Source organism: Fistularia commersonii, chromosome 10, assembly GCF_037954325.1.
Source record: "Fistularia commersonii isolate RoL2024-O1a breed Wild chromosome 10, RoL_Fcom_v1.0, whole genome shotgun sequence".
In the NCBI taxonomy this organism is placed as follows: domain Eukaryota; kingdom Metazoa; phylum Chordata; class Actinopteri; order Syngnathiformes; family Fistulariidae; genus Fistularia; species Fistularia commersonii.
The window spans coordinates 14212073-14238966 of NC_141293.1; the positions used below are offsets into that span (position 1 = coordinate 14212073).

At 47.7% G+C, this 26894-nt stretch overlaps 2 protein-coding genes across 2 annotated transcripts; one reads left to right on the forward strand and one right to left on the reverse strand.

Annotated features, from left to right (window-relative positions):
- Positions 1-3355: 3355 nt before the first annotated feature.
- On the forward strand, positions 3356-17508 carry sh3bp5b (SH3-domain binding protein 5b (BTK-associated)). The gene is made up of 9 exons (XM_086153877.1): positions 3356-3678; positions 5309-5371; positions 10461-10589; positions 14992-15156; positions 15256-15386; positions 16058-16100; positions 16211-16448; positions 16539-16868; positions 16971-17508. The coding sequence occupies exons 1-9, from the start codon at positions 3622-3624 to the stop codon at positions 17144-17146; spliced, it is 1332 nt and encodes a 443-aa protein (XP_086010003.1). The 5' UTR covers positions 3356-3621; the 3' UTR covers positions 17147-17508.
- Positions 17509-19314: 1806 nt separating this feature from the next.
- On the reverse strand, positions 19315-26030 carry capn7 (calpain 7). The gene is made up of 21 exons (XM_086153876.1): positions 25697-26030; positions 25160-25268; positions 24600-24757; positions 24454-24521; positions 24152-24367; positions 23994-24080; positions 23789-23915; positions 23616-23701; positions 23446-23539; positions 21893-22039; positions 21688-21794; positions 21398-21518; positions 21173-21317; positions 20999-21098; positions 20737-20872; positions 20584-20659; positions 20361-20506; positions 20218-20280; positions 19982-20112; positions 19800-19892; positions 19315-19693 (listed from the first exon to the last, which is right to left on the reverse strand). Exons 1-21 carry the CDS (start codon positions 25796-25798, stop codon positions 19549-19551), a joined length of 2457 nt encoding a protein of 818 aa, XP_086010002.1. The 5' UTR covers positions 25799-26030; the 3' UTR covers positions 19315-19548.
- Between the last annotated feature and the right edge of the window lie 864 nt (positions 26031-26894).

Consider the following 26894-nt stretch of genomic DNA (forward strand, 5'->3'; position numbering starts at 1 on the left):
CTGCATGTCGTGCAAGTGGTGATGGTGCAGGAGGAGATGACTCATGTGGTTCATGCTGTTCAGGTATTGCAGATCCCAGCAATCGCTCCCCTCCTCCTCCCATGGCTTCCTGCTCTGGGCCTTGAAGGTTGTTTTTCCGGGGGACATTGGTGATCTGCCCATTGCATCCCTCCTTGGAACGGCTCCATCCATGTCCCCATATTCCACAGTGCTGAAAGGATTTCGCAGCCATCCGTCACTTCACTGTCACTCCCTCCACCGCCATGATGAAGAATGCGTTAAAAGTGCTGAGTCGGGCCTTACATAAAGGACGAGGTCATTATATCAGATCATAGCCGTGTCGTTCCATGCAGGGCTGCGTGAAGAAGAGTCATAAATTAAACACCCTTTTTCCCATAAATATATTTTTGACTCTTCGTGGAAAAATGAACACTTTAGGTTCCCTTCGAGGTGCTCAAGGACCTTCCAGACATCTGGAGGGGAGCAACCGAGTTTCAGAAAATCCATCATAAAGTCCGGAGATCAGAAATAGCAGTATTGAAGGTGGGATTCAGATGTTCTCCAGCTTCAACCTGCAAAAAGGTTTGTTGCAAACTCTTCACAGGGTGAACGTTACCTCAAATGCTCCACACAAAACCCACAGTCTCCTCACCTCACTCCCTCTTTGGTTAACGTTATTCCCCCCTCACATGCTTTTTTTTTTTTTTTTTTTTTTTTTTTTTAAATATCAAGATCAGTTTGTAGCGGTCTCTGAGGTCTGTCGGACTGTGTGACCTACTCACTTCTGGTTTGGTCTCTGCGGTGCTGATGGTTGGACAGTCACGCTCAGCTCACAGAGCATGTTTCCCTAGGAGTTCAGCTGGATTCAGTCCTGCAGAGAAGGTGAAGGTCTTGATTCATCTCCACACCATCTTCAAGGCACCAGGCAGACCACTGGTTACATAACTTTTTATTTTCATTCTCTTATTTTTTGTCCCAATGAGAAGCGGGAACGAAAACCAGAGATGCAAGGACGTGACCCCATGTCTTCAGAACCCGGTGTTCTCCAACACGCCTGAAAAGGAAGCTCCTCCGCTGATAGAACCTTGTCACGGCCAGAGAAAACCATGTGGGTTGTTTTTTTTGTTTTTAAGATGGCATCTGATAAAAGGCTGTTCATCTGGTTAAAGCAGCAGTATGTAGCATGGATACTGACTTGCCTTTCTCGTAGCCTGGTGCAACCTCACGTCCTCACGAGGATGGATCCTGTCTGGCTTCCTGTGCAGCTCCCTAATTCCTGCCCTGACGCTCTCTGGAAAAGAGGCTGCGTGTCTTCACCCTGCACGACCACTGCAATTCCAGCCATTGCCGTTAAAAGGGGCAGACGGGGACAACACACCTTAGTCATGATCAAACAAAGAATTATACTTAATTCTAAACAAATGTTTTTTAGTTACATGCTGCTCATTTCAATGTCAAATTGAAATTGGACTGGGATCCGAAATAATAATAATGACAATAACAATGTGTTTGTGTTTTCAGGGAGCTGATGAAGTCAAGAATGCTGTCATTTCTGTCTTAACAAATGAAGCTAATCTGTTTTTTTCTTTAACGGAGGAAGCAAAGGTCTGGTTACCCCCCCCCTCCCCCCCACACACACACCCTGCCTAGCCCAGCTTGTGTAACCTGCTTGGAAAAAGACCATAAATGTTCTGTTTTGCGTAATTTAATTAGATGTTTCTTAGATTCTTAGTATGGCTCCTCGCTTTGCATAGAATTACTTCAGATGATTAGTACATCCCTGCTGTGTGACTGAAGTAACACGTAGCCCGGACCTCCACACCACTTCCCCAGCACTTTCTATTGTTTTTACCAACATCTCAGGATGTTTTCTTTGTCATGTTGTTTGTTGTTACTTTCGTTGCAAATTGAAAGATAAATTTTGTCTTGTTGTTGGTTTGTTTTTTCATCCCTTTGCAGATTCCTGCTGATGTCGCAGCCCGATGAAAACAAACAGAGACATTATCCTGCCTCCATTCTGAAGTGGAATTGCAGAAATGACAGGGAGCGTCAGGTTGAGGCAGCAAAATATAATTTTGTAGAAACAGTGCAAATGATAGCAACATTAGCAATTCATGTCAAAATGTTTTCTTAATGATGTCAGACATAAAAATAATACATCTCTCTGAAGTTGCCTGACTCAACACTCAGGGACACCATAGATATGCAGGAAACACAGATTTAAAAGAAACAATAAATATGTATTTAAGGTACAAATTACGAACTGAAAGGTACGGGTATTGGCCTATTTGGATTATGACTAAATTGCGCCTGAAAGAAACACAGCCAGCACCGAAACATGCATTTTATCCTCGTTTTATAAAGGAGCTCATGAGAAAAACACATTTTCGTTCCGGTCACTGCTAACATATATATATATATATATATATATATATATATATACAATAAAAACAACAACAACTAACAATGCTAATGACGTCCGCTATATGTTCCTTTCTGAGCTTTTACCGTGAAAGCCCGACTCTGCTTTTCGACAATGAACGGGAACATCGAAAGAACAGCGTGATATATCCCGTCTCCCTCTTTGAGGTCATATACTGAAGTCAAGAATGTGTGACAACCATTTCCAATCCGCGGAGGTGATCCAGGCCCACGCCGACCGTTCTGAGAAACAAGGGGGACAAGCAGGCCTTTGTCCAGCCGGCAGCCGGCGCTGCGATTGTGGACAGAAAAGCCTGCACTTCAAGGACATTTAATCTGTTTGCAAAGATGACTGGACATATAATGTAATAACAGACAACAGCTTTGGGTTTTTCCGTGTCATTTAGGAATGTAGAATCAATTACCGCACAGTATTTTATTGTCTGGTCTGTTTAGGCCCAAGGATCGTTGTCTCTGCCTAAGACACTTTATTCATTTTATCGAGATTAACCTAGTTTTGCAGGATAATGGGCAACTCAGGTTTTTCTGCAATATGTGCCGCCAAAATGCTCCCACAACACGTTTTTACACAACTCATGGAGCTGCTGTTCAACAGATTGCTGTCATGAGACCCTGTCGGTGCGAACCATTTAATATGTTTTTACACTGTCACACAGAAACAAGACAACACATGCAAAATCAACAAACACGTCACGTTGATTGGCAAGCATAAACATCAGATATCAGAAGTCTGACTGCAGTAATTAATATAGCAATGTCAACTTATGATATACAGACGTTTATGAAAAAAGAAAGGCTGCAGCAAAAGCGGTTAAAATAACCAGCAACACTAATAATCAAGAAGATAAACTGTGAAATTGTGCAGAGGGACGTGAGCAGGGCCTCCGCCCGGCACTAATCATCCCCCATAAGACGCCGACGCCGCACGGGAGGGGGCGTTCCCCGGCGTGAGCTCCGGGGCTCCGGCAGTTTATCCGCCGACGCTCACGTCAGAGAGCCAGTATCCGCTAGGTACGCGAGTCTCGACGGTGGCAAGCCGCTGCCCGGTTCAGTGGTTCGACGCCACCGCCGTCGTCGAACCCGCTCTCGTCTACCATCCTCGGGCCGACTCGAAGCAAGAGGGACCCCCGGCCTGCCTTTTCCTCCCGGTGCCGCGACGTCTGTCCTCCGCCCGGCGCGATGGAGACGCGGTCGGACGATGAGTACGAGGACGAAGAGGTGGACCCCCGCATCCAGGTGCTTTGTCCGCACTCGACATCCTCCGCGGCTAGCAAACAGCCCCGCGAGTAAGGTCCTAGCATCTTTAGCTGCCGGAGAAGCCGACGCTTTCTCGTATTTATCTGTTTTATTTTATTTTTATGGAAACAAAATATCTACGGTGATACGATTTAATGAGCAATCCATTAATCCTCGGTGGCTCCGACTGTTTCTTTTTTCGGAATATAGAAATGTGGACGTTCGTAATTAATGCTTATAGAATAGGAAACATAATTAGCATTGACAGGCATATTAGCTTAACTGCCGACCAGTCCAGGGTGTACCCCGCCTCTCGCCCGATGACAGCCGGGGATAGACTCCAGCACCCCCCGCGACAGGAGTGCAGGAGAAGCGGCAGACGATGGATGGATGGATGGAAGTTATATTAGCTTAACAAGGGTAAAGACGCATTTGGGAAAATATTCGTTTAAATACAGGGATAATGCTTCTTTTTCTTTTTCTGATAACCCCTTTGCCAAGTCAGATAAAGAGCGTTTAGAAACTTCATGTGTCTTCATGCACTTCATGTTTCTAGTATTTCTATTTATTGCATAAAGGTATTTATTGCATAAAGGGATAGGTATTTTCTTGTTTATGTTACCTGCAGCTCTGCGTTAATTTTTGGTGTTCTATAAAATTTCTCGTAGAAATTCAGGATTATCTTTATAGGTAGTTGCTGAATTTTAAATTTGTTCATATTTTTGGGTGGGTTACCTTCCTGCTGATCTTTTGTAGACTTTAAAGGCGTTTCTTGTTGTTTTTCTCAGTTTTTAATAATTTATATATTTGTTTTTTGTCCATCCCTGCCTGTCCGTTTCCATAAAGGTGCTTTCTTGATATGATTGGGAATCTGTTCACACTCTTGTCAGTTTTTTGCAAGTTGTGAAGAAAAGAATAGTAAGAGGACTAAACAGTTGTCATGTTTGGTGAAAGCCAGCAGCAGGGCTTTTGTTCAAATGTTTTTCTCAGCATTATTTCCAGCTCTAGCAGTATGCCCCTCTGATCCGATTCATAGTGCAGTTTTAGAATTTGTTGGGAAATATTTTGAACAGGGACAGGGGATCGAGGGTTCTGTTAAGGTTTTTTTTTTGTATTTGATAATAGAATTTCTCGTTTATGTATGTCTGGCCAGGTTTTTGCAGCTGTTATCTATACGAAGAACATTGTTATCCACTCGGGTGTTTTAATTTTTATGGTTCCCTGTGTCAGCACCGTAGTAAAAGTTAGGTCAGGTTATGCTACCTCAAAGTACAAGTATGGCATTGGCGTAACACTATGGGGGAAGTTGGAGGTATTTGCACACATTTCACCACAGGTTGTGTTTCCTCTTTTGAAGTGAACAGCTGAAGTTTGTGGTTTTATAAAAGTATCGGTTGCTATTCATTGACGCGGTCACCTGACAACAAGGTGCCGTTACATTGCCAGTCCCACATCTTTGCCCAGTCAAACTGGGGCCTTTGTGAATCCAAGCCAAGGATGAGTGTCCCCTGTAGTTTTAATGTATGTGTCAGCCAATTTCTGTCTGGAAAAAAACTAGCAAAATAGCTTAGTTGTTACAGAAATAGCCAGTGTTGTATTCTATGCATTTTGCATCTTCTCTGTCTTTCAGGGAGAGCTGGAGAAACTCAACCAGTCTACAGATGACATCAACAGATGTGAGACGGAGCTGGAGGTAGGAAATACAACGCCACGGTAATCAGACCACAGGACTAACTAAGCTAGGCCACATACTACCCACATGCACATGTGTGTTGCCTGACTTTGGTGTTTTGGTGGGTGCAGATTTTGGTGTGACCGTACCCGTATGCTGTCTCTGTGACGTCACCTCAGCATTTCACTCAAGCCTGTTTGCGAATCGTCATCTTCAGATGATGACCCCCCCCCCCCCCCCTCCTCTAATGCCCTGCTTTGAAGATACACAGGAGCGCGATCAACTCTCTAGACCCATTTTCATGTGGTTTTGGGGGGTTTAAAACCCGTGATTATTTCCAACTAGCCTGTCAGATCTTCACGCTTGTTAGTCACAGTCTTTGGCATGAGATTGCATCTTTATCAAAGGTCTGTCTCATTTAGGGATTAAATCACATGATGGGCAGTTGTTTGCCAAATAACATTTTCCCAAATGTGCACAGTTTACTAGACTGGGCATTTTCATGACATCTTGATGTAGATCAGAGGATGCTGCAGGTGTGTGTTCATGCTGTGGGTGGATACCCAGGAAGCCTGAAAACAGTCCAAACCCGTGGAATCCACACGTCAGCGTTCTGCAGTGGACCTGTGCTTCCAGGCCTCGCCCGTCGCAACCTTTTCTGTTTTTCTCAGTGAGTCAGCAGGTCTGGACTGGTGTCTCCTAAAAACTGCATTTAGTCTCTGGGAGCAGTTCTTTCTCCAGGCCGGCAAATGCGTGGAGAAGAAATCTTGAAAAAGCAGCTTGAGAAAATGAGTTGTCAGTTACGTTTAAAAAACTGATTAACAAGGTAGTTACACAACAGACAGCAAGAATCAACAGTTTTTTCCAGGATGAGCCAACAAGCCAATCTGTCCTCAGAATAGTCAAGAAATGATTGGGAGAAACTGGCCTAAGAATCCAGAGGGAATCACTGAGCAGACCTCTCACAAAGCAGATCGTCTTATCAGTTGTTTCTGCGGAGGATGGAACCTTTGAGCTGAGCAGAGGTGCTGATCACATGGTCCTCTTGAGCGCTTTGGAACCCGGTAGAACCTGCTTATGTAGGTCAGCAGGTGTGTGCAGGTTCATGGAGGTGAAAGTCTGCAAGTGATGCAGACATATCCTGCAGGTGTCAAAGGGTCAAAGGGTAGGATCACGCAAGTGTTTCTAAACAGCTGATGGTACCCCTTGCGGCTGAATCTGGGCTGGAGTTCGGTCGTGATCCAAAGGGTGAAAGAGATTATCGATCATGATTAATCATGGATTTCTGCGTCAACTGTAAAAATTCAACGTGCATATCAAAAAAAAAACTCACTCGCACTCGAGGAACGTGACTGCCCAGCCTGTTCCTGGGCTATAAATAAAAAGGACTTTGTCACTGATAACGAGGTGGCATTTTATTTGCAGAGAGCTGCAATGTAACCGAACAGAACCAGTCAATGTTATCGCTGAATGCCGGGGTTCTTTTGTCTGGTCTGTGCCTCCTTGTTTTCTTTCAAAAAGTAATCTGTTTTTTTGCCACGTGTTGCAGAGTATAGGGCTAATATTAGAGTACTGCATTTTTTTTTTCAAACTGGGAGAGGCGTCTGTTTTTCTCGTCTCTGAAGATGATGGCGAATCCAAGCCGATGGAAACAACATGGTTGACTGATGTGTTTATTTCTGTTTTGAATGATCTTTAAACGATTCTTCTCGGTGTTGGCAAAATCCAGTCGAGTTGTTTTGCATCTCCGTCTCCACTGTCAGGTGAGAGGATCAAAACAAGGGCCAGACAGTGGAGCTTCTTCATTGCCCTGCGAGAAGGAGGAGCGAGAAACAAGCGTGAAGAATTCAGATTGGCAGATCTCCAGCACACGAATAATCGATGAAGGATGCTGCAGCAACATCAACAACAAAAAAACAGCCATGAATTTTTAGCCCCGGGTCGAAGTGGATTCTTGTTTTTAAGAGAATCAACAGCAAATTAATTCCAGAAAATAACATTGTTTCAACCTCAACAAACAAGCATTTATAGAAGCAACCATTCATTGGTTATACTCTCATTGGTACACATTTGAGCAGTTTGTGGTTGTGTCATTGTGTTTCTTTTTCCTAGGTACTCACTCTTGCTGCGTCAAGAAGATGTTGCAAACATCAAGCGTAGAGTCAGTGAAAGAAATTTGTAGGGCATCAAGACTCTCCAATCTGTTTAAGTCTTTCAATCAGCTTTAATCTGCTTTAAACCATCTGGTCTTGGCTTTTGTTTTCAGCTTTTCCCCACAAGTCACAAACTTCTTGGTGACCGGTGTCCTTCTCTGAGAAGTATTGTCATGGGGTTTTTGTGCTGTAGTTTTTAATAAAACGCACATGGCTAGTCAACAGATTCAGACTTAAAACCAGCTTTGACAAGACAAAAACATGTCCTCTATTGTAAGTCGCTTTGGATAAAAGCGTCTGCCAAATGCAATGTAATGTAATGTAATGTAAAAACATGTTGGTGTCATATTCAGTGTTTAGCAATGTTAGCATGGCATTTGTCAACACTATGGGCGGAGAGTGTCACTGGGTTTCCCCAGAGTGTTTGCAGAGAAATGTGGAACATGTTTTGCGTCCATCCTGCGTTCACATAATAGCCACTGGATTCCCGACCAGAAGGCAGCTTTTGGAGAATGCCGGTTTATTTGTCTGACTTTAGAACATTAGTGTCCGCCTCTGTGCTGACAGGAGCTGGGGTTAGAGGCGTTACTCACTTCATTGTCTTGATTCGTTTTTTCTGGATGAAATCCTATGATTTGGCACAAATATAAACAATTACTTTGTCATTGCGGTCAAAGGACATTTAAGGAAATGCTTTCCAAAGGATCATCTCTGTCCAAAAGATCAACTCCATTGTGACATCACAATGTTCTGCAAGAATGCCTTTTGGGCTTGGTGATCTAAAAAAAGACAGAACATTTCATGTGTCTTCAAGGCCCGTGAAAAGAAACAGCTTCTGTCCTGCATCTCTTTTTGTCATAGCTTGACACTGCTTTTATTTTGTACTGTAGCGTGAAACCAAGTATTCATCCCTTTTTTCTTTTTTTGGAACAGATGTTTTATTTTTATCTTCCTCAGATCAGAATCGAACACACAAGTAGGACAGAGCTAGTTTCCTCATTTAGTAGAATTCCAAGAATCATAGATCGAAGGTCAGCACCTTACTTTGTTGGCTTTGCTCCGTGTTGATTTTCTATAAGGTATGACTTTTGTTCAGAGGAAGCTGCTGTATCGGCCATGATTTTGTCAGCTCTAGACTGGAGGAGTGAGAAGGTGGAGTGAAGGAGTCGGTAACCACTTACTTTTTTCCCTTACTAACTATTAGTATTTTTTTCTCACCTTCTGTGCTGAGGGTTGTTCTGAACCCATTGGAAGCATCAAAACAGATCTTCAATGTCAAAACTGTTCGGAAATCAGACCGAGAAATGTTTTTGGCTGTTTTTATGCTCATCTTGAACACGACGGATTGTATTGGTGCAGAGAAACCCATGGCCTATCATGGACACATAAAGTTTGGTGTTTGACAGAATGCACTTTGTCTGGATCGCTGACAATCCCAGGATTGTCCCTGCACGGTCAGCAGCCCAAGCCCTTCATTATTTGAATTTGGTCAAAACGGGCAGGCGATGCCACAACGGACTGTTAATAGTACTGGAAAACCAGGAGAGATTAGCTCTTATATTATGAGTTGTTTCTGTGTCCAAGTCATCAGTTTAGTGGCTTTATTGGTCAGCAGGACTTTGAGTTGAGCCCTCTGTGGAACGAAGATGAGTATCTGCCCGAGTCTGGAATTCCGAAGAAGTCAGCGTTCCTGGAACTCATTGTTCCTGGAATGCTCCTGCCCGTGGTGTATCAGAGCACATCTCCAGGGTCTGCAGCAGCAGTATCATCCAGACGCTAAAGTGTGGAGACGTGAAGGAATCATTCTTGCCTGAGCCTCATATATAATGAACTAGGAGTTCTCTGTGTGGGCCTCCGAGGTCCTGTGCCCTAAATCCGAGCCAGAGGAACGTGCTCCACTGGCTCATGTGCCAGAAGACGAACAAAGGTCCCTCAGACACAACAAACAATTTGTTTTAATAAGATTATACTGGCCCTCATCAAGACTGTCAGGTGACATTTTAATCCATGACTGAAATTTGGTAGAAGACAGCAGCTTGGAGCTTGTTGCTGCTTTGACCCCATTTTTTTTTTTCTATGCTCCAATTTTATCATCTCTTAACCGACAAGCCCATGTCTTTATAAGAGTTGGTGGACGAGTGCCCATGTCAATATTCAACTTTTTTGTAACTATTGTGTACCGATTTCTGTTTTCACATCAGAAGTGTAAAAGTTCCAGAGAGAGCAGGGGTCGGCATTGTTGATCCCTCAGCTGTGCCTCCCTATGGCTTTTGAAAATAATTAACAAGTATTTAATTTATTTTATTCTAGTGAGTTCATTTTTAAAATGTAATTTTAAATTTGAAGATTATGGCAATCTCGTAACATCTAAATAAAAAAGTTAAAATATTTTTGTCACTCTTAATAAGGGACTGCACGCGCCAGTAAAAAGGCGGATGGCAGGATGGCATTTTTGGTTTGCTGCCGGCGGATAATTTAAGTTCAGCTTTTTTTCATCAATAAAAGAAGGACTCAAATCGACATTGAGAATTTGGCTTAAAAGTAACCTTCAACCCAATGTCTTTTTCAGAGTTGAAAATGTTTTGTTGCGTTCAGAAATGTCATTTCATTTTCTCTGGAGTTGTTCATCGATTTAAAAAAAACTGCAAGACACAAAAAATGTTATATGACATGTTAATTCATTTTAAATTTCTAAGGGTTCTGTGGCTCCCAGTGTTTTCTTTACTGTGGAGAAACGGGGCCAAATGGCTCTTTGAGTGGTAAAGGTTGCCGACTCCTGAGCTAGAGATTCAACGAGATGTTACTGGATGTTCATGAACAGTTTTAAGTTAAAGTGTGTCTGTAGTGATTATAGTTTGTCTGATATGCAGAACTGTAATAAGTCCCTTTTTTTAGCAAGAAGTACTCCAGTCTTTGGTATTTGTAGTCAATTTTGTTATTTGACTCCCCCCTGCCAGGACGCCAGGCAGAAGTTCCGCTTGGTTCTGGTGGAGGCCACGGTGAAGCTGGACGAACTGGTGAAGAAGATCGGCAAGGCCATCGATGAGTCCAAGCCTTACTGGGAGGCCCGACGACAGGCCAGACAGGTCAGTGACCGCGGCACGTTTTGTGCTGAACCAAGCAAAAGGAAACATCCGATTCACAGCCACGGTATGTTTTTGTCTGAGCCTTGTTTGGCAGGAAAATCCTCCAGTTTTGCTTTGAACCCAAAAACAAACTAAAGCAACCTATCAGCTGACTGGCCTCGAGGGACAACGCCTTCAGGGTGGGGAGTCACAGGCGTGGCTCTTACATAATCCCACTGTTCCCTGGAGAAGCCGTTCCAAAGATCAACTCAGACTGGACTCATGTTCTTGTTGCTGGTGGAGAAAAGAGACCCACTAGTTCCATTGATTTCATATATATATATATATATATATATATATATATATATATATATATATATGTATACATATATATACACATACACACAACATATGCATACATACATATATATATAGAGAGAGAGTAGAGAGAGAGAGTCACCAGATGAGTCTGTGATCAATTTGGTGTCAGTATCAATATTTATTTTGGAAGACATCTTCATGACACTGTACCTTCAGATTAAACCAGAAAATGACTCAATCCTTCCACAGATACCAAACTATTTTAAACGTGACATTTGAAGGACCAAAGTAGTAAGTGAAACTGACATGCTATTGTTTTATTGGTTCCTGTTTCATCACGTTGGAAACCCAAGCCCAGGTGCGGGTCTCCTTCCCGCCAGGTGGTCGGTTATTAGTCAAATACTCAAACTGTTTAGAAAACCCGGGGGGGTCGGGGCGGTTCCTTCCAAATTCACACTTCCCCTATCAAGGGTCTGTGTGTGTGTGTGTGTGTGGTGATAATTTCCAGATCATTGTTCGCAATGCCTTTTCTTGGCTACTTTCTGAATGTGCTGCTTATTTTATGTTTAGCTATGTTTTGATGATTGTCCGATCACGATCAACTGACCTGATCGTAGCAGAGTCACTGATCCAACAGCCATTTTGTTTTTTTCCGCGTTTAGGGTGGAGGTCATGCTCTCCTAATTTGGAATTCGTACCTTAGGGTGGAGGTCATGCTCTCCTAATTTGGAGTTCGTACCTTGCAGGCGTGCATGTCAGTCACCTGAACATCGTGATGAGAGGTTAGAAGGGAATTCCTCGTTTGTATCAATTAATAAGTGTTTTAAGTAACCGTTTGTAACCCCGTGCGGTGGCACTGTCATCGGTTGGATACTGAGAAAATCCTTGTGCGGTTTTGGTTTTCCCTGAAAGCCGAAGTCCTGTTATCTCTGGAGGACAAACGGGCCATTGTGTGTTTTAGTCAACCTGCAGTGACACCTCCATCGGTTATGACTGATGTTGACTTTCCCCCAAATTAGTCTAAAAAGGGTCACTTTTAATCCCATTTTCAGAAGTCTGAAGTATCCAAAAACGGACCCCATTTACAGTGCTCTTGAGCGCCGGTGGCGTTCCTGTCCTCCTTCCACCAGACATGCTGGGGTTCTGTGCGCCATCATCGGAGGCCTGGCAGGCAATTCAGAAAAGAACATCTTTAAATTTGTTTAGTTGTTTCCAGAGTCAGACTGTCTTCAGCTGATACAGCTATCTGGGTTTGGGGGATTTATTCAGCTCATATAAGTGCATTGTCTCATGAAGATATGAGCTTTAGTTGGTAAAATTCTGGTAAAGCACTCCTGGTGTAGCACTGCTCAGTGTATGGGCTTGGACTACTAAAAAAACAATACATTTAATGTGTTCTTTACAACCAGCTGCTGCTGATTTTACACCAGTTTTATTTCTGAATTGAATAGGTTCTTCTTTTAAACAAAATGTACGAATGGCAAGTATTTGAATACAGGGAATTATTTTGTGAAAAGAAAATGTGATGTTTTGAGAAAGTTCGGCTCAATTGTCGCGTGAAATCCAAATATATTTGGCTGTTCAGATGTGGCCCTGGGTGGAAAGCCCGCAGGAGCACCAGATAAAAGACAGTAAAGTTTGGACTTTAGAATTGCAAAGTTGGCTGTAAAAATAAACCTGTTCGTTACCTGTGTGGGTGTGTGTGTGTGTAATATGTGTATGTTACTGTAAGATGAAACCTTAAGTTCATTGATACCGTATAGCATCACCTCCCCATGAGTGGGCTGGATCTGCTGCAGGGGAAGGAGCTGCAGGCTGGAGCGGATAGATAGAGGGGAGCTGTTGCTGCTGCTGGTGCAAGGTCACGCTCCATTCCCTCCCCTCCTCTCCGTGTCCCCTCTGGTCACTGCTCTTGCATAACTTCTGGCAGGCACATCAATACAGTGACTCAGTACTTTGTCGCCGGGTGTGTGTGTGTTTCCTTTTGTACTCGCAATGAGACGCAGGGCGTGTGTGTGTGTGTGTGTGTGTGTGCGCGCCCTTATGTAGAAAAGGTCTTTGTCGCCAGATGGAGGTCTCTGGTGGATTGGTGCCGAGGATTCACCCGTACTTAAAGGAGGGTGTCATGTTAGACCTGGCTGATGTTTAGGTCCCTGTGGAAACCAGAGTGTTGTTCATCTCTTTGTCCATCCAGCAGGAGGTCCTCACTCTGCTGTCAGTCTTCCTGTGACACTGGTGATTTAAAACAGAGGAATCACATTTGTTGAGATTGTGCATTCTGTCTGAGGATAAGGAGTGACTTTTTCAATGTTTATTTTCCGGCAGCAGGTTTAACTTGGATACTGTATAAATGCGGAACAGTTGACAGTCGTGTTAGTAAATTGGACGTCAAATCACAACAACTTAAGATGATACCGACACGATCACTCAGTGTTCTCTGTCCGCGGAGAGTGGGCTTCTCTTCCTCATCGTCCTCATCCTCTGCTCCGTTACCAAGGGAGCAAAGCCATTTCTGGGTGACACAGACGTCTGCAGAGACCTTTTTTCTGTCCAGAGATGTGTGTGAGTCACACAGCCACATCACTCAGCTGGAGAGGATGAGGGCAGGCGGAGTGGATGGAGAGTACTAAGGAGAGGGGGGGGGGAATGAATGAGGAAGAAAAAAAGGTGAAGGTACTTTGAGGTTCCTAGTACTTGTTTAAGTATTAACTGGGTATAGGTAGAGCTCCAAGTTAAGTATATGGAGTACATGTGCTTGTGGTCCCAGTTCTTCTCTCTGGATGTTGGAGTTGGATCCCAGAAGATGTGGGACATTCCAGCTCAAATCAGATTATATGTGGAGCGTTTGATCTGGAGCCCAGGCCAAGCCGGCCCAAAATAACAAGCATCAAAATGATTTTTAACTGCAGAGGAAGTGGTCCTTGATATACACACACACACATACACACACACTGCCTAATCCTTTTATTAAATTCCTCCATTACTGAGGTGGCAGCTTTTATATATGGTCCCATTCAGGTCTCAGACAGAGGGGTATTATTGATTGAATTATTGATCCTGTTTATTTTCTGTTGCCGTGGGGCTCCAAACAGACTTTGACAGTCAGCTGGAAAGGGCAGTTGTTTTCCTGTTTACCTAAAAGAAGAGAACTTGAGGAACTAACGTCATTACGGTCCCTTAAACCATGGGGACGGGTCGTCTGCGCTGCTTCCTACAGGTGCAGTTTGCAGCGGCACAGTAGAGCCCCGAGCTGTGACAGTTGGAAGTGCAGTTACAAGGAACCGCATCGGTATTAGATTTATTTGCATATTTGAATTAATGATTGTACATGTTGAAAATTGTTGGGCATATTTGTATGTTGTCTCGTTGTGTATCTTTTTTTACTTTTGCCCTTCAATTTTGTGAAAACTAGTAAACATTTGCGATGTATTTGGACCCAAACCAAATAAAATAAAATAGCATATTAAAAGTCTTGGATGTTATATTGACTCTCCTGGATAGAAATAATTTATGTGGGTATTTTAATAATGCAGTAATTATAGTTTGACTTTTATTTTGAATATTGGATGGAATTTGAATGCCCCGTGCTACTTGTTCTCTGTGTGTGTGTGTGTGTGTGTGTGTGTGTGTGTGTGTGTGTGTGTGTGTGTGTGTGTGTGTGTGTGTGTGTGTGTGTGTGTGTGTGTGTGTGTGTGTGTGTGTGTGTGTGTGTGTGTGTGTGTGTGTGTGTGTGAGACCCTCCAGTGGATGAGCTGGTACTGCTGGTACATCACTGATCCCAGCAGAAGTGTTTGGATGGTCATCTTCTCCTCTGGTGGCATGGAGCTCTCAGCCGACCACATGACGCCAACAATCCTCGTCTTGTCCGCGTGCCGCAGAGCGTCCCTAACTGAGTTAACGCGAGCATGTGGTGATGTCACACACGTTTCAGGACATGGAGCTAGCCATGGAGATGTCAGTCACATGAGTGGCAGGCTGCTGAGGTGCCGGGGTCTCATATCAGCCCACATGGGTTCTTCTACAGTTGCTGACGTCCTTGAGTTTGGAGGGGTATTAATAGGTGATCTTTGGTTTCAATGGTGTGTGTGTGTGTGTGTTTCAGGCCCAGCTGGAGGCCCAGCGAGCCACCCTGGACTTCCAGAGGTCCACGGAGGTTCTCCGGGCAGCCAAAGAGACCATCTCCCTGGCCGAGCAGAGGCTCCTGGAGGAGGACAACAGGCAGTTTGACTCGGCCTGGCAGGAGATGCTGAACCATGCCACGCAGCGGGTGCAGACACACACACACACACACACACACACACACAAACCTGTGATGTGTCTCGTACCACGGAGGGTGTGTGACCGCAGTGTGACTTGCTGTGTGCAGGTGATGGAGGCAGAGCACACCAAGTCCAGGAGTGAGCTGGTGCACAAGGACACAGCGGCCAAACACACAGCCGCCATTGGACGCATGAAGCAGCTGGAGAAGAAGCTGAAACGCACCATCAACAAGTCCAAGTAAGCCTGCGGGTCAGCGGGCAGGGGACGGGTTTTGTCTCCGGCCAGCTGATTCTAAGTCCTGGTCCTGTTACCGGGGCTTTTACTGTGGCAGATCTGGTTTTCCAATGTGTCGTTAGCCCTCTGGTCCCCATGCTTTTTCGGCATGTTTGTGTCCGACTTGAAGCTGTGGCTGTTTCTACACTGGTTTTTGGCCTTTTGGACTTTTTCGAAGTTACTTCCCGCACGCGTGTAACACGTGACCTTCGGTTTCCTGCCAGGCGGGTCCATGATTTTGTCCCCTCTGATGATCGGAGTCACACAGTGTGCCTCCAGGACCTCCTCGTTCTCCGACATGTTCAAACATGAAAGCAACATCCAGAACATTAAATCACCCCTTTGATGTCAGGATTTCTTGTTGACGTCCAACATTGTTCTCTTGACTTCTCATCTGTTCTACTGTTGGACTCAGATTAGCTCAGGTTTTTTTTCCTCACGTCGGCAGGCAGTCGGACAAGCTTTTCTCTGAGTGACGGACGGGCTCAGATCTGTGAAAGATGTACTTTCCGTCGTGCAATGTAGTTGTGGTCCATAATCGATCACAATTCCCCAGGTTGTCATGGTAACCATGTTTGAGCTGCCATCCTGGTTGTCCAGCGTTTTCTCATCTGAGCTCATCTGTGTTTCCGCAGGCCGTACTTCGAGATGAAGGCCAAGTTCTACCTGCAGCTGGAGGTGTGTTTCTGTGTGTGCCCACTCGTTTGACTGTTTCCAGGAAAGGTCTTGGATGTGTCGCGGAAAGCGGTTAATCGTTCTTCATCGCGACACTCGTCTTCTTCCCCCAGAACCTGAAGAAGACGGTGGACGAGCGACAGGCCCGGCTGTCTCAGGCCAAAGGGCAGTACAAGGCGGCGCTTCGGAACCTGGAGACCATCTCTGACGAGATCCACGAGCGGCGTCGCAGCTCCGCCATGGGCCCGCGGGAGAGGGGTGTCGGAGCCGAGGGGGAGAGCGTTGCCGGGGACGGCGGCGTCTCCGGAGACGACACTGCCGCCTTCAAAATGGAGGCCGACCAGATTTCCAGTAAGCTGAGACACGACCGTCAAATACAGTCTTCGGGATTTTGTCCTATCGGACGTTGTGCTCACAGTCCATCCCCTCTCCCTCTGCCAGTGGCGTCCATGTGTTTTGAGGAGGAGTCCTGCAGCGGAGAAGCCGGGAGCGTCGTATCGGAGGACGACTCGGAGAGCCGCTCCACCTGCAGCCTGGGTTCTTTCCCTGGCAGTCCTCAGGAGCTGCCGTCTCCGTGTCCCTTCATGTCCTCCTCGTCCTCCGGCTCCTCCTCCTGCTCGTCCCCCACGCCCTCCTCATCCGGCTCCCGCCCCAGCAGCCTGGACCTCCCCAGCAGCGTCTCCCTCTCGGACCTGGGCCTCATGTCTCCCGTCCTCGGGCCTCGCAGCGAGTGCAGCGGAGCGTCTTCGCCCGAGTGTGACCTAGAGAGGGGTGGGTGACCTTTGACCTTCTGACAGCGCTCATCCTAAGTCAGGAAATCTCTGAGTATCTTCCATCCTACACAAGTCCTAAAGTGGGGGTTCTGCTCTGCAGGTGAGCAGCGGGCCGACGGGGCCGAGGGAGTCCTGGAGAACGTCCCCGCCTCCGCCAACCAGAACTCTGCACCCAGGAAGAGCTTCAGCCTGGAGGCTCGCTTCAGCTTCCTGAACCTGCGACGCAAGAACATGGACAGCTTGGGCAAGGCGGTGGTTCTGGTGAAGGGGGTGTGATCTGCTCACCGCAGTTGCACGGAGCACGCTCCATTTTCTGGACGATGGGAAGGAGAGGGGCTCCCCGAGGAGACGCTCGCTTTTACAGTGCACATTTCATGGGACAGCAAAGTCTGAGGTAACGCCTTTGGGTTGTCCTTTTTCTTTTTTTATGACGTTATTTGTAATGTAGAAGTCTCTCCTGAGGATTGGCAGACCGTAGTGTCTGAGGGGCGTCACCAAACGGACCGGTGGACTTTCAGTACTTGTTGTTGTACCTCCTCCCGCCATTGATGTTTCCCGTGTCTTGTCTTTGCCAGAGATTTCTGAGTGACTGTAATAGCAACAACATGTTAATGTGGAGTAAAGAAAAGTCATTGGTGTTTGGTCTGAGTTTGGAGGACTTCTCTCAGAGGAGCTGTGCACTTGGCACTTTGCATTACACTGCACGTCTTCTCTGACTCGTAAGACACAAAATACCGCAAAAAAGCGTCAAATATGACAGTAAAAACAACGTTATAATCAAGATGGTTTAGCTAAAAATGAAGAGCGAAAATAAGTCTGTTCTGCAACAGTCAGTCGGATAAGAAAAACAAAAGAACAAAGAGTGTTGCTGTTTTTGGACGGCGTGGAGAACCTGACAAGCGTCCATAACGTTTCAGAGCCTCCTCGGTCCTATAACCCATCAAATCACTTGAATATTTTTATCCACGATTTGCTCAAAAGTTCAGTGCTCGGATTGCTAGGCATCCTCCTTCCAGCCGGCAGCGATCCAACAGCTGCACACTGCTTAAACTACAATACCCCAGAGGGCGGGAGCACTTCCGGGAGGAAGTGATGATGTAAAGTTACCAGTAAAGTGAATGATGGTAGCATAAAAATAATAATGCATTTTATTTGAGGATGCCTTTCTTGACACTCAAGGACAGCGTCCACACTCACAGGAAGCAAACCACTGGTGTGACATTCGAAAGTATAAGGCGAGAGGCTTTGTCTAGGAGCATCTCTAAACTGTCAACAATGGACTTGATGTGAATATTGAAAATTTGCACTCCTCCAACTTCCACACCCAATACTGTACTATTATTTATTGTTTTGTCTTTTCTAACCTGCCTTTTTCCTCTTCTGACTTTCTTCTTCTAACACCCAATCAAAATATTTGGCTTCAATGTGGACAGCAAAGTAAGCATTTCATGGTAAAGGAAACACCTTTCCTGACTGTAAACAAGAAGAGGAACACTGAATATTGAGGTTAGCTGAAAATCTAACAGTGGTAGATCAGGCTCTTGGCTTTGTCTGGGAGCAGAACTGTAGGGAAGCAACGAGTCCGAGCGATCGTCAATTCACTCAAATATTCCGGCTAAACAACGAATCAGATTGTTACCAATAGCTGGTCAATAATGCAAGATCTTTTCACTTATCAGCTCATAAATGGAACAGACAGCTGTTTTCGCCCCTTGTTAAACACAAATAACAAACCGGTTGTTTTTTTTTTCCACTTCCGTGACGCCTCAGGAACCTAGGGTAGACCTCAGGAACCTAGGGTAGACCAGACCGTTGGGTTGTGGGTTCTGCACACGACTAACATTACCACCAACTGGGTGCAGGATGCCTAGCAACCACCAAACCACATTGGTAAAACGAATGTACATAAACCCATGTGTGGAGCAGAAGTTTGATGGTGTCATGGAGAAAGATTCAACTTGAGCCAGGTCGAATGTAGATCGGTGGGAGACAAAGTGGGTGACATTCTGACTTTCTGCACTGGAAACAGGGAGTGACCATCGCGTCCACCACAATCTACTGTCAAAGGCAAAGCGTCACCATGGCAACAGTGTATCTACCTGCAATATGGGGCCAATATCACCTGACGAATGTTTCATCCTAAAAATTGTGATATTCACCCATCCAATATATCTTAATATCCAAGTACATGGGACTCGCTGATGAGGTTGCCCCCGGCAACACCACCTGATTTCAGTGGCAATCATAGTTATAACTGAGATCCCTCCCTTTGCAGTTCCACGTAGTACATACCGCAACGTTTTAACAATTGCGCTTTCCTCCATACCGCATTGTTTGCCTGCTCAGCCCCGCCCACATCTGGCCCGCTAAGGGGAAAACCAGACAGAGGCTTCCTGATTCCCTACGGCAAGCCGGTGCCGCGAGTGTCGACGTGATCACAGGACTCAGCTTCCATCAGATTTTATTCCTGTTAACCCGAACAACGCGTGATGGTCGAGATTAGAGTCCTGCAGGACTGTCCATCATGGCCGACGGCCACATGAGCCTCCGCCGCTCCCGGTGTCTCGTTCGACGACGCTACTTCAATGTGGTTTGCCGAGGGAACAACCGATACTTCCACCTCGCAGAGTTCCAGGCGGGAGGGGATGGGGGGGTCACGCGTCACCCGACCTCCATCTTCACTGCAGCTGTGACACCCTGAGAGGGTGGGTGCTGGCGAAGTCCAGGAAGAAGGGTCCTTCCTGTTTAGGCAGAAAGGTGGTTGGGGTGACGTTGTAGGTGCCGGCGGGGACGATCTCCACCTCCATGTAGCAGAAGCCGCACCTGCGGGACAGGCAGACGGGGGGTGGAGGGGGGTCAACGGTTTCTACGGCAACCCACCGGCAATCAAGTAAGTGCATTTTCTTGTCCTCAGCCCGCACAATCTGACCTGTAATCTCCACTGCTCTTCTTCTGGAAGGCCGACGGTCCAGGATCTCCCAGCGTCGACACAGTCACCATCTCGAGTCCCACGCTGTACTGCCTGCGGTGGGGAAAGAGTCACGGGTTTGAGGTTCACAGAACTATATCCCTTAATAATCTCAATCAGAAAAACACCACAGGGGAGGTCACCTGGATCCTCGCAGCTCCACGAGCAGCGGGCCCGGCCGCTCCACTTGCACCTGGTAGGTTGGGTTGTGTCTGTATGAGTCCTTGTAGTTGGCGCAGCCCCCGGCCGATGCCCCCTTCCACTGGCCGTTAATCTGCGGAGGAACACTAGATGTTCTCTCGGCGCACACACACACACACACACACACACACACAAACATACACACACCCCCTGATGACCTCCAGGGCTGAGAACCTACCCTCTTGGTGTGGGTGAAAGGGTTGGGGATCTTGGAGAAGGTGAATTTGCATCCGGAGTAAACCTGCAGATGGGAGACGTCAAACAATTTCTTGGATGCGATTAATTTTGGCCAAAAAGTGAGCGGAGGGCTGGTGCTCTCACCCTCAGGGTGTAGTTGATGGTGTTCTGCTTCTCGTACTGAGACACCACCAGGGTGAAGGTGTGCGTCCCGCTGCTGGTCAGCCTCATCTTGGTCAGGTAGTGGGGGCTGTTGATGCGAATCCCGTCGATGTAGGGCGGGGGGTCGGCTGTGGGGGTGGACAACAACTTCCTGTTCGGACCGATCAGAGCCTCAGTAACAAAACTGCTGAGCGTCTCGACTCACCTGGGTAATAGACCTTCTTCCCGTCCGTCTTGTAAACCACCAGCGTAATGAACTCTCTGTTTTGCGCAAAATCCTCCTGGATGGCACAAGGAACACGCTCCAATGAAACGCACGCCGTAGCAATGGTGCCCGGTCATCATGGCAACAACTCACCTTGTCAGTGATGTGTCTGGTGAGCAGCACCCACACAGCGGCGCCCCCTGCCGGACACTGCACCTCCAGCTTGTACTGTGGGTTGTTGGCCAGGCTGTAAACGTCCTTTACTGGGCCCTGCTTCCCATCCCAGCTACTGCACGGCGGACACACACATATACGGTTCTGATTACTCTATTACTTTCAGATGAGGAGCTGCCAGTTGATCCAAAGCAGCTACAGATGTTCGGTCGCGCGATTCGATTCGCAGGCAGGGGCTCACCTGTGGATACAGGTGGACTCCTTGAAGAGGGCAGGGTTCCAGCTCAGGTAGATGACATCGTAGTACTGGCACAGGTCCTCCCAGGAGATCCAGAACACACCTGCCGGGAGACGAGACGCCATTCTTTCTCTGCCGTATGCGACAGCCCCGGGACCGGGAGGACCTTCTCCGCACCGTTGTCGAACTTCTGCGCCGTCTTGGGGTCAAAGTTGAGGTACTTGAGGAGCTCCGGGGTCCAGTTCTTCTCATCCCGCTCGCTATAGCGTCCCTTCCAGCGTAGGTGACTCCACGGGTTCTTCAGCTGCAGGAACCGCATGTTCTAGAGGAGAGAACGCCCCTCCGGGTTCATTTCCAGCATCCCTCAGACTGACATCCCACCCTGAGAAACGAGTGTCTCACCTTGTAGTCCCGGATGTCCAGGACGGCGTAGGCGTGGGTCGGGACCAAACCCCACCTCTCCCCCTCCTCCTCCGTCATCACGCCTGTTGCCGTGGTGATGAGGACGTCGCCCCGGTGGAACCTGGGGAGGAACATCAGTAGATGGGGTTGGGTTCAAGTCAGGTGTACTGATCTTCTGCTTGATTCATCACTCTGCTCCTATTAGTTAAGCATCATTCACTGTAGCCTATCAGTAGTGTTAGTGACCCTGACGTGCGTGAGTGTGTGTGTGTGTGTGTGTGTGTGTTGACCTCTGGAAGAGCATGCGGAAGGTATCGTCCTTGCTGAAAGACTGATTGTCAGAGTGCATGGCGATGCGTTCAGGGATCCACCCGGTGAGCGCATGAAGGTCAATGTTCTGTGGAACAGAGATGTTTTACGTAATGAAAACAAGGGAGGACCGGAGTGGTCTGGGGGCCGAGCGAGAACTTCTCCAGGTGGTCCAGGAGGACGTACCGAGTTGGAACCGGGGAAGTCGTACCCTCCCATGACCTTCATGTAGGCCTTCTCTATCAGGGATACCCACAGCTCGTTCCTGTTGCTGGAGTAGGAGCACAGCAGCTCCCCGCTGTGGTCCACTGGCAGGAAGTCATCGATGATCACCTGCACACATACACACACACACACACACACACGTGTCTGGCCCGAGCTGAGAACTCATCTGAGTTCTGTAAGACATTTCATAAACACATCCACGTCAGTTTCCCGCCGTAACCTAGCAATGCACCACTGTCTGCTGCCTTGACGGCGTCAATGAAGCTTCCCTGAACCAAACATCAGCACCTGAACAGCGTCCAGTTATCTCAGGGGTCTCAAACTCGCGGGCCAACTGTGGCCCGTGGGACGGTAGTTTGAGGCCCCCGCCTTAATATAAAAGTTTAATGTTAGTGCGGCCCGCTTGAGTTTGATGCTGTATGTGTTAGTACAACCTCTGTGCTAAATAGTAAAGTCTGTCTCATTCCAGGGGCCGCATGCTTCAGAGCACCGGGACCATACCGGCAACGTGACCGTGCCCACGGTGCCCAGCACCAGCCTGAATACACCTATAAACCACAGATGTAAACAACCCGCCGAAGCTGCCTTCATCGGTGCTGCTGAATACACATACAGATAAACAACACGCGGGTGTGGCTGTCACCGGACCTGACGTAACACGCACAAGAACAGGGAAAATGAGGGCTAGGACGCTAACGCAGAGCTAATACTATGACATACACACACACACACACACACGCGAGCTGTATGTGCGTGTGTTCGTGTTAGCATTGGCTTCATGCTAGCCACGAACCGAACTTTTCAAACTTTATTAAACTTTTTATTGATTTTATTTAATGGTAAATGGGCACCACAAACACCTCGTGTTTCCATGGTTTCTGACCTTCAACCAATCACTAACTGTGCCGTGCTCGACGTCATATGCAGGTGTTCTCTGTGTGACAGCTAAATACTGAAACTTCACTCGACAGTGACACTTAGTGGAATTGTATATATTACACAGCCCCAAACATGTCTTTCTCAAAGCCTGCAGTGAAGAGAAAGGTTGCTGATGAGCAGACAATTTCAGGAAAAGTGGGAAATTCAATATTTTTCTGTGGAGCACAGGGGCACCCCGACGTGTCTTTGCACAGAGAAAGTTGCGGTGCACAAGGAATACAATTTGAAACGACATTGCACAACTAGATATGCTGAAGACTATGCAAAATACCAGGAAACCAACCAAAGAGAATAACAGAGCAGTCTAAACTAGCTATGTGGTTAGTGAGATGGTTGATAATTCTTGATTTATTTATTTTTTCATCTCATTTTGTGTAGAAAAATAAGAATTAAGATATTTGAGAACAGTGTAATGTTTTATCAGAGTTTTTCTTGTGGAAAACCTGATGCAGCCCAGCCTCACCCAGACTCTAGCTCCAGCGGCCTCCGGGTAAAATTGAGTTTGAGACCCCTGAGTTATCCTCTCACTGGGGGTCAGTGTGGTGGAACCCTAAGGAGTTTGGAAAACGCCGTACCTTCCTGGGGACGCCGTTGATATGCAGCTTGACCATATACTTCCCGCAGGGGTTGTACTCCGGCTGCCCCCGCCGGTTTTGAGGGTAGATGATGCTGGAACAAAGAGAAAACCGAGGTTGGACCTGCAGATGACGGCCCTCTGGCGGCGGTGTGAAGAAGTAGCGGGTACCTGGTGATGAGCTTCTTGTTGTAGCGCCTCTCGTAGGCGGCGCTGATGGCTAGTGACGCCACAAAGGAACAGTCGGATACCACCGTCTACATACACACACACACACACACAGACACACCGTGAGGTGACGTTCAGGAGGTCCAGATCCAGGGCCTGGTCTTGAGTGGTCGGACCTGCTTGATGCTGAAGCTGGATACAGACATGATCATGGTGGGGTTGTTGCAGATGTCGTCGGGCCGAACCCAGCGGGAGAAAACTGCCTTCTGCTTGGGCGACAGAGCCAGCTTCCCAGACCGGTCCCTGCGGGAGGAGCGACACGCTGAGCCTCCGAGGACCAGGACAAGAACCGGGACCGGGACCGGAGCAGGTTTGACTCACGAGAAGGGGACGGGGAAGGCAAAGCGTTCCTTCAGGTCCACGCTCATGAAGGGCACGTACGCGATGGAGTTGATGGTAGATGTACTCCTGAGGGCGGAGCAGAGGTTCAGAACGTTCTGAGGAACATCCTGTGCAAGGAGCGCTGCCGGTCTGCTCACCTGAGCACCTCGATCTCCTCAGAGGTGTAGCGCTGACCCTGGGGCTCGGTCGACTGCACCGCCCGCACCGGCTGAGGACGGTCGTGGAGGCTGAAGTCCGGCCCGAGGGGGAAGAACTGCCGGACCGGCCCAGCAGAGCCGCCGCCGGCTTTAGACCCCGACGGAGCAGCCCGGTCCTGAGTGGGTTTGGACTGGGAGTCTTTCAGACCTTCAGCCCTGCAGGTACAGTGAGGAGGACATCGGGACCAGAACCAGGGACACAATGGAAAAGGACAAGAGCGAGCCAGGAGGTGGAGGAGCACCTGTCTAAAGCCTGACGAGCCAGCTGCTTCAGCTTGGTCTGCAGCGCCTGGTCTGACGTCTCGCTGGACTGGAGGAGTAAACAGAAGCAGTGAGGGACAGATGGATGGATGGACAGGTCCAGGTCTGTCCAGGTCCTGGTTCCTACCGTCTTGATACACAGCTCCACAGCCTGAGTGTAGAGTTCCACGGCTTCATTGTGGTTCTCCTTCTCGTCCTCCTCGAAGGCCTGGGTCACCAGGAAGTGGGCTCGCTCCAGGTCCACCTGCTGCCGTGACTTCAGCGGGTCGTTCTTCTGAGCCCCCACTGGGGTCAGGGGTCACGGGGAGAGAAGCGGTCAGAAAACCCAACCACATAGTTCACACACACTCTCACACACTTTTATTTTGAAATTCCTCCTCCCGTCCATTTGTGTTCACACCAACATCACCAGATGGTTTTTTTTGCAGGAAGTATTTTTGTCATAGGTGACGTACACACACACACACCCACACACACTCAGCTGCAGTCACAGACACTATGATAAGATGGCAGCTGAGAAGGCTCTCCGTTTCTGTGGGCGGAGAGCTCCTCTGCTCTCCAGCAGAACCTTCTAACCTGAACCTGAGCGCCTCCCGTTAGCTCTGAGAACTCGTTCCCCGAGAAGACCTTCGCACTGAAAACGGTCGTGTCTCCCGGTTTGAACCGGGAGGATCTGTGAGGACTCACGGGCATGGTGGAGAGCCTGGACCCGGTCCAGGTACTCGTTGACCTTGTCCTGGATCCCCTCCAACTTGGACCCCGCCATGCCAGCATAGATGAGGGCCTGGGCCGCCTCCTGCAGGGGACAACCGGAGACTGTGGTGATCGATGATACAGATTTACATCGGTGTCTGGATGACTGACATGGAGATGAATCTTTTGAACATCTGAATAAAAGGACTGCTGTAATCGGACTCTCAATGTGCAAACACCTGAACAGGAAGTCAACATTTGGAAATGATACTCCTCTACAAGTTTTACGCCCCAACTCCCTCCAAGAAACGAGGAAGTGAACGTAGCACCGCTTCTCCAGGTCTGTCTCCTACTTGCTGGAAACAAGTTGCTCTCAGATTGTTGCTCCTCACCTTTGAAGAGGTTGCGGAGGATCCCCCCTCACACACACACACAAACACACACTACAGGATTGACAGCTCATCCAGCTGTCAAAGTGAAAGTAAAGGAAAGTGGAAGGCAGAATCTGAACCCGGGAGGGCTTGGACTCACTTTATAATAAAACACGGCCTCGTCGTATTTGCCATTCTGGTCATAGGCGACGGCCGTCTGGGCGAACTTCACGGCGTCGAGCTCCAGAGCCGCGCAGTCCATGCTGAGCTAGCCGTTAGCTAGCCGCGACTCGCCGAATCCACGGGAGTCCACGCCTCCGCTTTGACACGCAGAGCCGTTTCCCCGGTCAGCTCGGCCGTGACATGGCGACGACAGCCTCTGCTCTCCCACCCCCACGACGGTCCGCGCTCCTGTGTCGTGTGGACGTCAAAGTTCTACCTTTAGACGGACGACCGCTAGACCGGACGACACCAAAACAACCATGTCGTTTCCGGGATTTCACTTCGCGCAGGCGCAGTAGGGAGCGCAGCCTCCGCCGCATGGCGCGTTCACTTGCCGAAAGACAACCGAACACGCCCGGAAATTCCAGCTTCGGTTTCTAAAAAAAGAGGGGAAAAGATGACTGGGTGTGGTAAAGTTTCAAAGATTTAAAGTTTTCCATGACAACACTTCTCAGTTGTCCGGTAATGCAGTAAGAGGTGAGACAGGCGGGTCACACCACCACTTTGCTGCAATAATTTCCATCTATTTTTATTCTACAGTGTACACACTATGTTAGGGAGATGTTTATGTTTGTGTCAACATCAGCTGTCAGCCAAACACCGGTCACGCGTGTCACATGGGTGGGTGAATGGGGTCAAGGAGCAGTGATTGACTAGGCATTAAATCCACCTGTGTTTTTAGTCGAAACAGGGAAATGACTATGTCATTTTGTGCAGCGAGTCAGCAGTGCAAAGTTTGCACTGCAAACCCCAGACACTGGCTCCAATGTGGGCTTCACACCGGTAGATTAGTATCACACTTTGCAGGTTGGATTGAACACGCTGCTTGTTTGTGAGAGTCCGCCTAGACGCGCTTTCCTGCGTGTTGAGTGATTGTCTGTGGTGTTTTCTAATGCGTATGGGTGTGAAACGAATGATAGGTGGAAAAAACTAAAGCTATACTGGAGGGTTGTTGACTCACTGTGCAAATCACTGAGTTGCTGGCCCTCGAAAGGCAATATGACTATGAAACAATGGGTCTGAAGCGGTGGATGTGAAACAAAAGGTTCTACAATCTTCTGCAAAAGGCTTGGTTGCTGCAAAAATAGGATGTGTGTCTTTCTAGTGGATGACTCCCCCCTGGCAGAAGCACAGGA

Bases quoted from the DNA above. Each gene is read 5' to 3' on its own strand.
- sh3bp5b (XM_086153877.1), top strand. From the start codon at position 3,622: ATGGAGACGCGGTCGGACGATGAGTACGAGGACGAAGAGGTGGACCCC. The intron at 10,590-14,991 runs GTCAGTGACCGC...TGTGTGTTTCAG, and splicing joins CCCGACGACAGGCCAGACAG to GCCCAGCTGGAGGCCCAGCG. The intron at 15,387-16,057 runs GTAAGCCTGCGG...GTGTTTCCGCAG, and splicing joins CGCACCATCAACAAGTCCAA to GCCGTACTTCGAGATGAAGG.
- capn7 (XM_086153876.1), bottom strand. From the start codon at position 25,798: ATGGACTGCGCGGCTCTGGAGCTCGACGCCGTGAAGTTCGCCCAGACG. The intron at 21,099-21,172 runs GTGCGGAGAAGG...GTCTCCCGGCAG, and splicing joins GGCGCAGAAGTTCGACAACG to GTGTGTTCTGGATCTCCTGG. The intron at 19,694-19,799 runs GTCAGATTGTGC...CCTGTCCCGCAG, and splicing joins AAGAGCAGTGGAGATTACAG to GTGCGGCTTCTGCTACATGG.